The sequence below is a fragment of the Chaetura pelagica genome, unplaced genomic scaffold (assembly GCF_000747805.2).
Source record: "Chaetura pelagica isolate M959 unplaced genomic scaffold, ChaPel_1.0 scaffold222, whole genome shotgun sequence".
Taxonomy (NCBI): Eukaryota; Metazoa; Chordata; class Aves; order Apodiformes; family Apodidae; genus Chaetura; species Chaetura pelagica.
This window is the reverse complement of record NW_009952711.1, coordinates 6830238-6843306: the sequence shown is the minus strand read 5'-3', so window position 1 is coordinate 6843306 and position 13069 is coordinate 6830238. Positions and strand designations below refer to the sequence as shown.

Here is a 13069-nt window from a genome sequence, read left to right as displayed (position 1 = left end):
ACGCCGACTCGGAGGCCGAGCAGAAAGGTGCGGGTTCGGTGCGGGTTCCGTGCGGGTTTCCTGCCCGGCCCTCCCTGCCCGGCCCGGGGGAGGTGCCCGCGGGGGGAGGTGCCCGCCCGGCCGGGGGCTCCGGGGAGGGGCCGCTCCTGCTGCCCCTGTTCCTGCGCCGCAGCTGCGGGGAACAAACGCGAATCCCATCCCGCTGAACCGTGTGCTCGCCGGGAGCTGGTTGGGTTTGAGGGGTGAAAACCAGACGTGTTTCCTCTTCAGCCCTGCATCCCTGGGAAAGTTGTAGCTGCCCTCAGCACCCGGAGAAACCCGGGGAAGCGGCTCCCGAGAGCAGCTCCGGGCGGCAGGGGTGTCAGACACACCCAGCCCGGGCTGCAGACGTGAGGGCAGGTCCGGGTTCACAGCCGCTCATACCACGTGCGTCTGGGTTTACTTATTTTAAGCCCTGACTATTAAGAATTCTGTTTCGTGTAATTGCTTATTCATTCTACAACTTCAGAATCCTGGATAATAGCTTGTGGTTAGAAACTTTGTCTGACACCCCTCGTTCTTCATGGTGTCTTTCCTTGGCTGTGCCCTGTTTAGAAGACATTTTGTTTTGCTGTTCTAGGTAACTTTTATGGTTCTTTCTTACAGTTCTTCGAGGTTCTCCCTCTGGGTTTGGGGGGCTTTTTTGGAGTTTTTTTTCCAGCAGTGCCCATCATCTTCTGTGCATCCTTGTAGGGATGTTTTCACTCCTGAAAGGATGGTGTTTGTTTTGCAGATTCTGATTCCGGATCTGAATCGGATTCGGACCAGGAGAACGCTGGGTCTGGCAGCAACGCCTCTGGGAGTGACAGTGACCAGGAGGATGACAGAGAGGCAGTAAAACCCAGCAATAAGGAGTTGTTTGGAGATGACAGTGAGGATGAGGGGGCATCCCATCACACAGGGAGTGACAACCACTCTGAAAGATCCTACAATCGCTCTGAAGCTTCAGGACATTCTGAGCATGAAGACAACGACCAGTCAGACGTGGACCAGCACAGTGTTTCAGAAGCTGCTCATGATGAGGAGGAGGATGATCGTGGGCATGGGTCAGATGAGGGCAGTCATCATTCAGAGGGAGAGGGTTCTGAAAAAGGACATTCAGAGGATGAGAAGTGGGGCAAGGAGGACAAAAGCGACCAGTCAGACGATGAGGAGAGGCAGCAGAACTCTGACGATGAGGAGAAAGCTCAGAACTCTGATGAAGATGAAAGGCCACAGGTGTCTGACGACGAGGAGAGACTCCAGAACTCAGACGAGGAGAAGATGCAGAACTCTGATGATGAGGAGAGGCCACAGGCCTCGGACGAGGAGAAGATGCAGAACTCGGATGATGATGAAAGGGCTCAGCATTCTGATGAGGAGAAGATGCAGAACTCTGATGATGAGGAACGGGCCCAGCACTCTGATGAGGAGGACCAAGAGCGTAAATCTGGTAGGACTGAATGCAGTTGTCATTATTTGCTTCTGGTTTGATCTCTCTCTGTTGTTTCATTTATTTGGCCTCAAGATTCAGACTTGAGTGTAAAGGCATTAACTACGTGGCTTTCAACCGTAGTCAGCTTTGTCGTGCTTTTTTAGGCAGCACTTTTAAATTCCTTTTAATCTGAATCCACTTATTAATACAAAGCAATTGTATCATGTGGAACAAAGTTTTTAATTTGCTGAGAATAATTGTGTTCCTTGGTAGAGTCTGCAAGGGGCAGTGATAGTGAAGATGAAGTTCTACGAATGAAGCGCAAGAAGCCGATCGCGTCTGATTCAGAAGGGGACAGTGAGGCAGAAGGACAGAAAGGTAACTGGGGACATTGCTCTAGGGGTTGGCTTCATTTAACCCTCATCTGAAGTGTGTCATCCATCTGCTGCAGAACTCGATATGACTGATAACACTTGCTGGATGGTGTAGCTAATGCCATGGAAACAACAAAACAGCACAGTGAGAGTTCTGTGTGGGGGAGCACACGCTGTGTCTGTGCAGGGTATCTCTAGTTGGCTCTAGCTCTTTTGCAGTTTCCCCCAGGAGACTCAGGTGTTTTCTTTTAGCAATGTTGTTTCACACATTTTTACTGGTAGATGTTAAGAACTGATGCCTCTGATGAAAGCATCCCAGAGAGGCTGCACTGGTTTTTGTGATGTTTAGCTGGCTGAGAAACAGGTGTTGATTCTTCTGAGAAGTAAAACCTCCAAAGTCCCTAATGATGTTGCTGTTTCCATGTATTTAAGTTGTTTACTTGAGTAAAGGATGATCTTGTACTCTTCTCATGCCATTCTTGATTCTTCTCTTGCCATTCTTCAACTAGGTTCTCTAATTTGATAGAGCCTTTTCAGGAAAACATACCTTGAATCCTTAGTTTGAAAATACATTGAAAATTTCAGTGTAAGAGAATAGTGTGTGCTTCATAAATATTTGTGATTGTTTACCTTTGCAGGTGATTCTAAGAGATAATAAAAGTGAAGGAGTCTTTTTTTCCTTTTTTTTTGTGAGCATGCTTGTGTATAGGGGTGTGTGTGCATATGTATATGTTTTAAAATAGTGGTTTTTTCTACTTAAGAGCATGCAGATGTCATGGATCTGTTTGGAGGTGCAGACGACATTTCCTCAGGAAGTGATGGAGAAGACAAACCACCAACTCCAGGACAGCCCATTGTGAGTGGACTGGACTTTTGAAATAGTTAACATGCCATTCCAGTCTGAAATATAGAACACTGATTTAGTTTGATAATATTTTAGTAGAAAAAAAGAGTCATGGCATTAAGTAAGCATTACGGGTAATTGTGCCCTAGATAAAGGAATTATCAAAGTTTTATACTTAGCAATATCAGATGGATTCATTTATCTGCCTTTGCCTATCCCTGCTCCCCTTTTTCTACTTGAAGGAAATGTATTGAGTAGTTTTGATTGTCATCAAGTAAAATACAAAGTCATAGCTGTGTTTGGTACCTTAGTACAGCTATTTGACAAATATTTTAATTTTAGATCTTGATGGTAATACACAAAAATATTTTTAAATCTGGAAAAAGATCACTTGATCGCTTTCTTTAAGCAGAATGTAAGTGCTTATTAGAGCAACAGTAACCAGACAGGGTCTTTTCACTTAGCTCCTCTTCTTTTTTTCATTAGGATGAGAATGGACTGAGTCAGGAACAGCAGGAAGAAGAGCCTATTCCAGAGACTAGAATAGAGGTAGAAATACCAAAAGTAAACACAGACTTGGGCAATGATTTGTATTTTGTGAAGCTGCCCAATTTCCTAAGCGTGGAGCCCAGGTAATTGCACATTAAATACATGATTGATATGTTTTTTTAGTGTTTCCCTGTGTAGCTTTTCTTCTAGCAATATGTTTGCCATATTTTAAACGATTGACATGAAGAAGCACATTTTGTTTCTGAGCAGTTAATACTAATATCTATTGCTGTTACCTAATCAACTGCTGGGTGATTTTCTGATGAGCTTGGGTTTCAGCTTGACTGAATAACTTTTTGTCTTTAGAACAAAACAAAAATTACTGCATCAAAAGCACATGCTGTCAGTTGAATTTTAAACATAACTTCTAGCTTTCAGATATGAAAGCCAAATTGATAGAATCTTGATGCACTTTTAAGTGATGAAAACATAATTTTGAATTTTAGAATGAGTTCTGTTGTGTGTGTGGTAAATGTACTGTTTTACTGTGAAGAGGCTGGTTATTCCTTTTCACCTAACCCAAGTTAAAAAACGTTTCTGTAATTCCTAAGGAGAAACAAAATAAATTAGGAGAGTTGTTTGTGTTGTTAAGCTTTGCCCTAAAGGCACGTTCAGCACTTCTGGTAAATTGCTGTTAAATCCCTCTCTTTGAGTGCTTTGTTAAGCACCTTTATTGCATTGTTGACTTAAGTGTCTCCTTAGCTGGCTGAGTGGCATTGTTTCTGTTACACCTTGGAGAGAAATCATTCTTCTCATGCTACTGACTGTTTCAGGAGAGAGCTGTTAGGGATCCAGTTAGTGGCTGTAACTGGGGAGAGAAGTCCTGGGGATCTCTAGGGGTCAGACAGGACTAAAATAGAATTGTTCAGTAGCCGAGTCTGTTTATCACCGCTTTCCCATGCAGCGGCCTGGAAACTATTAGGAAGGAGGCCAGAGGATGGCTTTCCCCTCACTCACTCCTAGCCCAGTCATCAGGTTTTTTGAACAAAGAAAGGAAAAACAGTGTCATCTTCCTTTCTCTTTGACTGGTCCTGAGATTCAAATGAAAAAAAAAATAAAATACAAAGATTGTGCTGTTAGAAAATCCCTAATTCACCACATTTAGAAGATGATACATTTTCCTTTTATTTTCTCTGTACAATATGTTATTGCAGATTTAACCCTGACTAAGGAAACGGTGTTTTCTGAGGCAGCCTGACTTTCTGGAGGCAGGCTGGAGCCATTTAGAGGGTCTGAATGTGGAAGTGGCTGTAATTGATGGTAGTGAAGACACTTGGGTGAAGGCCTCCTGTGGAGCAGAATCAATGCAGTAAATCACATTACTGCAGAAATGGCTGCCTCACAGCTGCAGCTCCTGCTGCTCTCTACAGTGTATAATTTAAGCCTTTCAAGCACCTGTTATTTTGTACAACTCTAGGATAATCTGGATTGATTTTTAGAGGAATAAAGACTGTGTTATAATTTATTGCAGACCCTTTGATCCCCAGTATTATGAAGATGAATTTGAAGATGAGGAGATGCTTGATGAAGAGGGTAGAACTAGGTTAAAACTCAAGGTATAATGTTCATTTTCCTTTTCTCTTTTATACTCCTCTAGCCACATATCTACAAAGTCTGTTTCAGGTAGCTTAGAATGGTGTTTTGAGTTATGGCTCAGATGATGAAAGCCTGGACCAGTTCAGCACTGAGGAAAGTTGATCTGTTTTAGTAATAAATTTTTTTTAAAAAGGTTGTCAGCTGCATTTCACCTATGAAAGTGATACCTTTCACCTTTGCACCATGCAGCAAATTATCTAGCCTTTCTAGCTGTAATTCTCGACCTACCTTAAATTGTATTTTATCACAGTGTTCCTTAGTGTGAGTTAGAAAAAGTGTTTTGTTATTTTTTTCCCCACAGGTAGAAAACACGATACGATGGCGGATGCGACGAGATGAGGAAGGGAATGAGATCAGAGAAAGTAATGCCAGGATAGTGAAATGGTCAGATGGGAGGTCAGTTTGGACTTTTTGCTATTGAAGGAACACAGTGAAATATCATGGTGTGCAAAACTGAAAGGTCAACAGAGTCTGATGTCAGTTCTGCACAACAGAAATTATTTTAGTCTCAATGCTTTGAACATTTTATCCTCTGCTTAGTTTGGATTGAAATATAATTATTGACTATATATGAAAAGTCAACATGAAAACTTTCTCCATTTATAAATGAGGCAAAAAATAGACTGTAGTGTCTTTTATCAAATAACTGATATCTGAATCTCTTTTAAGCATGTCTCTCCACCTGGGCAATGAGGTCTTTGATGTGTACAAGGCACCACTACAGGGAGATCACAACCATTTGTTTATCAGACAAGGGACAGGTCTACAAGGACAGGCTGTTTTCAAGACAAAGTTAACCTTCAGGTAAACATTCTGCTCTATATCAAATGTTGATGCTACTTTTGCAATTAAGTATTATAACTAATATAAAGATTAGAGATACCAGTTTGTAATCCTTCAGAGCTTCACAGTTTAGCAATGTGCTATTTTCCAAAGTCAGTATTTCAGTAGGATTTTTCCTAAGTTAGATGTCCTGGTTGGAGAGGTTAATGTGCCATTCACAGCAGTATGTAGGCTACATGTATTTTGTAATATATTTTAAGTGCAAGGCCTCATCTGAATCAGTAAGAATATTAAAATTCCCTGAAATTGACCTTTCTCCCAATGCACAATTGCTCTTGATGATGATTATATCTTGGGATATTGATGTGAAGTGTCTGGATGGTCATTTTAGGCTTGTGCTGGACTACAGATGGTTTGCTGAGAGGAGCTGATGTCTCCAGTAGCTGTTACAATGCACATGAATAAATAAAGAAAAGGATGATCCGTTACTGCCAACAAATCTTTGAAATCTCAAGTTTACTGGCCCTACCGTTGTCCTTTAAAACCTGATACATTCCTTGAAGAAGTATTTAACCCCTAGCAAATTTTTCACAGGCCACACTCTACGGACAGTGCCACTCACAGGAAGATGACTCTGTCTCTGGCAGACAGGTGCTCAAAGACCCAGAAAATCCGTATTTTGCCAATGGCAGGTCGTGACCCAGAGTCCCAGCGCACAGAGATGATTAAGGTATCGTGGCATGGAACTCTTACCTGCTGCTTTAATCTAAAAATTCACAGCTGCAGTATAGCTAAGCATTTCTGAACATTTGATGACTTCACGAAAAACAGTGTGTTTTGGAGTGGTGGGCAAGACTTGTTAGCCATGGGAACTGTTTGCTTCACCTGACTGGTAATGAAAACAGAAGGTGTGAGCTCTTTACACTGCTCTGAAATTATTTTGAAAGCTACAGGAGAATACAAAGTGCTCTTGAGTTGGTCTGGGCTTTTTTTCCCCTCTTCAGTCTTTATGTATTGCTTCTTTTTTTGGCTAGAAAGAAGAGGAGAGGCTGAGAGCTTCCATTCGCAGGGAATCCCAGCAGCGCAGGATGCGGGAGAAGCAGCATCAGCGCGGGCTGAGCGCCAATTACTTGGAACCTGATCGGTATGATGAGGAGGATGAGGGAGATGATGCAATCAGCCTGGCAGCTATCAAAAACAGATACAAAGGTGGCATCAGAGGTAATAATCAACCTTAACAACACATAAGTAGGTTCCATTGTGATTCAGATGGATCAATTTCACGGGAGGGTCCCGGTAAGGTTGTGTTTTGCCAGCGCATTTCATTTGATACATGGGATGGCCTGAATTCAGTTTGTATAAGTTTGTTTACTCTGAAGTTAGATTGAGCCAGCTTTGGTGGGACTAAATGTAAGAGAATTATTTTTAATGTTCTGTCTTCCTTGCCAATTTCAGGTAAAGGTAAATATTTGCCTTCTCATTTTTCTCTGTAGAGGAACGTGCTAGGATCTACTCTTCTGACAGTGATGAAGGCTCAGATGAAGATAAAACACAAAGACTACTCAAGGCAAAGAAACTTACTAGTGATGAGGTAAGAAAATTTTCTTCTTAAGCTGCTCTGTTGCAGTCAGGAACATTGCCTGCACTGAATCTAGTTTTTAAAGCTGAGACATTTGTAGTTTCATTTATGCTGTGATGAATGTTTGATTTGACTTGGCCTGCTTGCTGATTTCCTGTACACTGCATTAGTTCATAGACCTGAGTGATTCCCAAAGGAGGTCACTATTCAAGTGAATAGTGCCTGAATTCAAGATGGAAAAATTTATGCAGAGTTATGTAAAATGCCTTTACCAAAATCATGCAAGGAATAAGATGATGTAATATTAGAATCCTAGCGCAGTGTTATCTTGTAAGCTACATGGTCCCCTCCTCTTTATTTTGGAAGTACTAGAAGCATTTTCACATAGTATTTCTGCTCTCTTCAAATAGAAGTGTTAAAAACAGAGTTAAAAAGAGTTAGGGTCTGTTGCTAAATACATGTTATCCATCACTCAAGGATCATCCTAAACATTAGGGCATGATCAGGTTAACTGTCAGCTACAGCAGCATTGCTGTTTTCTTTTCTAAAAGTATGTTTTATTGGTTTGTGATTTATCACTGCTCTGTGTGAAGAAATGAATCTCTGTGTGTATCGTGTCTTGAAGTTTAGTTCATTTCCAGTAATGTCACTTGGAATACAGCACTGCAGTGTCACACTTACCAAAACTGACAGAGACCATTTCTGAGATTAATACTTAACAATTTTCATCCAGTGGTAGAAGTGGAACCAGGAAGTATATGGACTCTCCCCTATATCAGCTATCCCTGTGTAGTCTGTTTCTTGACCCTTGCTCCTCATTCTAAAACCTCTCTGGCAAAGAGCCACAGGATGTCTACTGTGTACCTTAGGAAGCTGAAAGAAGAGGGAATTTTGGAATTCACAACAAATGGCACTTGATGCTGACTCCCTGGCTTCCTACTGCCCTGTTCAGAAGGGAGTTGGGTTTGGCCTACTTGGTTCTAGTAGCCCATGAGTTTGCTGTCTTTTGGACATCACCAGTGTGGTGTTACTGTAGTCTTGCCAGTGTTCAGTCTGGTGCAGCCCTGAGTTGCAGCTGTGCCTGCACTTCTCCCAAGCCAGGCATGGCTCAGGAGTGGCAGTATGGGCACACCTGAGCTCTGCTGATGGTCACCTTCACTTGCATGGCAGAATAATAAATACAAACTAGCTTGGCTTTACAGGGCCTTATAAACTACTTTGTAAGTTATGAGAGGTGTTTTTACACTGGCATGCTAGTTTGATTAGTCTTCCTGTCCTGTACTGTAAATTATATTTTAAAATTTATGTATAGACCGTTATGGAGAACTTTAAAAAAGGAAGTTTGAGTCTGTCAGTGTAAGCTTGTGGATGTTTTTAACATTTTGTATCACCATTTCCTCTAAGAGATTATTTTAACTCTTTAAATTGTTTTAACTGTTGCCATAAGATTTCTTCCAGTTGACTTCCTACAGTAATACCCAGCGTGGTACTGCAGTAGCTGCTGAAGTGGCTAGAACCTTACTCTTGTATTTTAGAGGCTTCCATAACAAAAAAGTCTTTTCCCTCTTAAAAGAGAAATCTTCAGCACAGCTTGTTGTGTGTCCTAGGGAATGAATGCGTGTCACACTTCTGTAATCACAGCTGCTGCAAGTCCAGAGTTCTGTTGAAAAGACTGATCTAGCACGTAGTTTTGAGTATGACACCTCCTTCTATAATGTAAGAAATCTTAATTTTTGAAGGAGTAGGTTTGGTCTCATTTGCATTTCTGTACTGTGCTTCCTGTAAACTTCTTAGGTGTGTCTTATTCCCCAGCCTGCTGGGTATTTACTACATTCTGATGGCATGTTTTTGCAGCTGTGACACTGCTCCTCTTACACTGTCAGCTGAGTATTTGCACTAATAGGAATTGAAATATGAAGCAGAAGTAAAAATTAGTCTTTCTTATGAAGACAGATTCTGGCTTTTTATTATAAATTGAGAAAAAAATAACATTTCAGCAAATATGACAGTAATCCTGGAGACAACAGCCGTAATGGGACACACAGACAAAATTGTAGTATTGTGAGCTCTGATGTTTATTAGCAGAAATTGAGTTGTTTATTTTAAGACACTACTAGTTGCTAGCTCATGATATAGCAGTGTCAGGACTCTGCAATTCCAGTTTCTCAGAACAAAAGGTCTAGTCAACAGCATTTCTCTGCTGCTAGAGGCAGGAGAGCCTCCATTTTAAAATGAGAGGACCTAGAGCTTTCTATCCCCATCAGGGCCACGGAGGGGTGCTGCAGTGTTAGGGAAAAACCCGAGTGATGGAGACCTGCTTGCTTGGTGTTTGCAGTGTGTGGGACACAGGCTGTCTTGCTCACAGGCTTGCTTTTGTGTGCTGGCAGCCAACACCACGGCAGGAATCTGTTCCCTGATAACAGATTGTTACCATTACTGAAAACATCAGTCTGTTCTCACCACGCGGCAGGTGGTTTTACTGTTACTGTAGCTAATGGGGATGTTCTGCTAAACAGGAAGATGAATCATTTAACAATAGCCCAGCTAGATTCCAGGGAATGTTTGTATGGGGGAAGAAGCTGTCCTTGAGATTCCCACCTCTACCAATTTGTGTTTTCCGTGCTTAAAATTCCTTCCTAACTGCCACTCTTAGTGTACAAAGTTACTGTGTTAATACAGAATAAAATGCTTTGAATAAAAACCTATTCCTAAGAGTTTGCAAAGTATAATAATTCATTAAAGTTCTGAAACTCAATCTTTGCTCTTTCTTAAAATCCATGTAATACGTGTTGCTTTTTCTTAAAAAAAAAAACAAAACAAAAAAACCAAAACCAACAACTGGAAAAAAGAATGAGGTTACTTAGACCAATAAAAATCAACCTGTTGACTCTGTTGAGGTGCTAAAAATTGGACATCCAGACTGTAAAAGTGCTGGGTCACAGTAGCACAAAATGGAAAAAAACTGGAACTAATCATTTTGCTTTCCTTACAAGAAAGGGTTTGAGGTCTTTTTGTTGTTCTTCTGAGTTTTTTTATTTTAGCTTGAAGTATCTTGGTTTATTTTTGTCTTTAGGAAGGTGAACCTTCTGGGAAGAGAAAAGCAGAGGACGATGACAAAGCAAGTAAGAAGCATAAGAAATACGTGATCAGCGATGAAGAGGAAGAAGATGATGATTAATATTAAGGAAGCACAAAAGTTGATTCTTTTTATATATGTATTTATATATATATTGTACAGTTCTCTTACAGCAAAGATGTAAGTAACCATAATGGGGTTATTTTGATAAATGAAAATTCCACTGAAGTCTGCATTTCTGGTGTGAATAAAGTTTTTTGACTTCCTTTTACTTTTTAAGATTTTGCTCTTATTGCAGCAACTGTTGACCCAGGGATCATCACAGGACTGTTTTTTATCTTGCACAGTACTTTTCTGTTTTGAGAACTGTAGTGAGTGGTTATCCAGGTGAATTAATCAGTGATTTTTACTGAGTTCATTAGAAGAAGCTGTTCTGATCTTTATAAGAATGATTAAATGCTAAGTTTGCCTGGCGAGGGTAAGGTGGTACAGCTTCCCATGGTGATACAGCTATAGCTTTGCATGGAAGGGTGGGAAGAACACGTGAGCAGTACAGCACAATTGAGATTTTTTTTCCTCCATTTTCCTTATTTCCCACTGACCATGGACAGTATATTACTATCCTGGTATATTTTCATGCCAGAAAGTATTTGGTATCATGTTTGTGTCAACTGTGAAGTTCCTGCAGTTACTAGAGTTAACTGATTGCATAAGACATTTCTTTTTCATTCATTGAAGCCCAGAATGAAAATGCACATCTTGCCTGAGCATTAATAATAATAATAGTAATAATAATAGAGGCATTCTAGTGACAGAAATGTCAGAGTAAAAGCACTTGTTTAAGCAAAACTAAGACATTTCTGGAAGTGGAGGTGAAAGTCTCATTTAAAAGGTGAAATGAACCCCAGTGTAAAAATCTATCCTAAAAATAGTGTCTCATAATCTCACATGATCCTTATGGTGCTATTTCCTATTGTTCTAGAAATAGATTTGTTTAACTGGGAAGTGACTGGAGGCGGATGTTCAGGACGTAATCATTGCTGCTTTTACCCTCTTTCTAAACACCGTATTTGATGATGAAACACCAGTTGTGGAGTGGGGAAAGGCTAGAAGAAGTATTTGATCTTTTCCACACTCTCTTTCCAAGATGAGAAATCCCATATGTAGATTCTCTTGCTGGTGAGAGAGCATTCAGCTGTCATCTGTGTTGCTTCTTTTACTGACTTTTCACACAATCCTATGGAGGTTGGATGTGACTCGATAAAAGTAACAGAAGGAAAACAACTATCTTCATGCCTCTTTAAACAAAACGTTGACTGATGCTGTGAAGTTTACCATGTGATTTGTGTTACATAAGATGAAATAAAGTAGCTGAGTTAAAGAGGGACTGTTACCCATCTCTCTCCTGCCCAGCTGATTCCTGCTTTTTTATCAAACAGTAGAAGGGTGTAAGTGCCTCATTCTGAGCATTTTGCTCTTGTGACATTCCCTGGTTCTTGGAGATGGAGCTTTTAACGTGGATGTTCTCCTTTTGTCATCGTTAATTAGGCTAGTTTGTCAAAATGCTCTACCTCCCTTTCTCATGCCTGGAAGGTATGGGAAGTGTTCTAGCTGCAGTGCACAGAGCTTCCTGTGTGTTAATACATTCTGCTGCAGTGTGGGCATTTGCAAGTATGAAAACAAAGCGAAACATTTTACCTGCTTTCCCCTTGTAACCTTGGGAAGAAGCAAGCTCTTTAGAAAGGGGCTCATTCTTTATGGATGCAGCATGCTGTAATTTCATGTAGAAGCCTCCCAGATACCTCTGAAACGACAAATTTGGTGTGTTGAAACACAACCATTTCACTGGTGATGTGTTTGCTTTTATGCCTGTTTAATTAAAGTGTTGGGGTTTTTTATTTTTCCTACACTCCTAAGAGTGAAAATGTTTTAATCACTTTCATAGGTTTGATGCTGACTAAGCCTTTGCTAAGGAAGTGGTGCACTTTAGCTTCCAAAAACGAGGCTTTTTGCGGATTACAAAGATGAAAAGAAGCAATTTTTTACACTGTCTGCTTTTGTAAATTGCTCTTTTAAAGTTTTATTTAAACACGGAATTCTAGAAAGTCGGTTTTTTTCAGCTTAAATTGGTTTAACAGTCACCTTGTAATTAAAGTCACTTGAATGAACTTAGCATTATCCACAGTAATTTTTTAGCTGTGAGTCTAATGTATCATTTTATTTAACTCAAAGACAGGTTTTGCTGTCCCTTTTCCCAGCCTCCAAGTGTGAGAATATTACTTAAAATTGTTTCATTTGACCCAAATTAAAAATATTAGGCCAAAGTAAAGCAAATGTGGCTTGAACTATGTTTACTCTTCTATTGACTGGTCATAATACTTCTCCCAGAAAGGGATTAATTTGAACAACTTCTAACAAAGAAAAATTTCTTTCAAGTGCTGTTATTAAGCTGTGTGGGTACTAGATTTTCTGGTGAGTGCCAGGATGTAGGATAAATTCTCTTGAAACTGTCACTGGAAGCTGTTCTTGGCCGTACAGTTTTGTTCTCTCAAGTATGTCTTTGAACTGTATCAGGTTCCCAGTTGTTGAATTTCCATTCTAGTGCCTGGTAGCATCTTTCACCAGCCATTTTCCTCCATCCTGGCCATGCAGCTTGGCATGGGTTTTGTATTGCAGCACAGCCAGTAGCTCTGGGAGTGCCCCCTGAAATGAGGGGCTGCTCATGCAGTCCTTCACTTTTCTAGCAGCAGGTTTAGCAAGAACTAGCCCACCTCAAAAAGTCAACTTGCTGAACTGTCAGGAAGTGTCTTTCCTG

The 13069-nt window shown here is 40.6% G+C and overlaps 1 protein-coding gene across 1 annotated transcript in view; it reads left to right on the top strand.

The window, feature by feature from the left end:
- The window catches only part of LEO1 (Leo1, Paf1/RNA polymerase II complex component, homolog (S. cerevisiae)), an 11043-nt gene extending 519 nt beyond the window's left edge, over positions 1-10524 (top strand). Inside the window, exons 2-13 of the mRNA XM_009994547.1 lie at positions 2-27; positions 773-1471; positions 1727-1831; positions 2589-2683; positions 3158-3303; positions 4692-4776; positions 5118-5212; positions 5486-5620; positions 6194-6329; positions 6634-6820; positions 7093-7190; positions 10252-10524. Of these exons, the coding sequence (XP_009992849.1) occupies positions 2-27; positions 773-1471; positions 1727-1831; positions 2589-2683; positions 3158-3303; positions 4692-4776; positions 5118-5212; positions 5486-5620; positions 6194-6329; positions 6634-6820; positions 7093-7190; positions 10252-10356 (1912 nt within the window). The 3' untranslated portion in view covers positions 10357-10524. The remainder of the gene's footprint in view (position 1; positions 28-772; positions 1472-1726; positions 1832-2588; positions 2684-3157; positions 3304-4691; positions 4777-5117; positions 5213-5485; positions 5621-6193; positions 6330-6633; positions 6821-7092; positions 7191-10251) is intronic.
- Positions 10525-13069: the final 2545 nt, after the last annotated feature.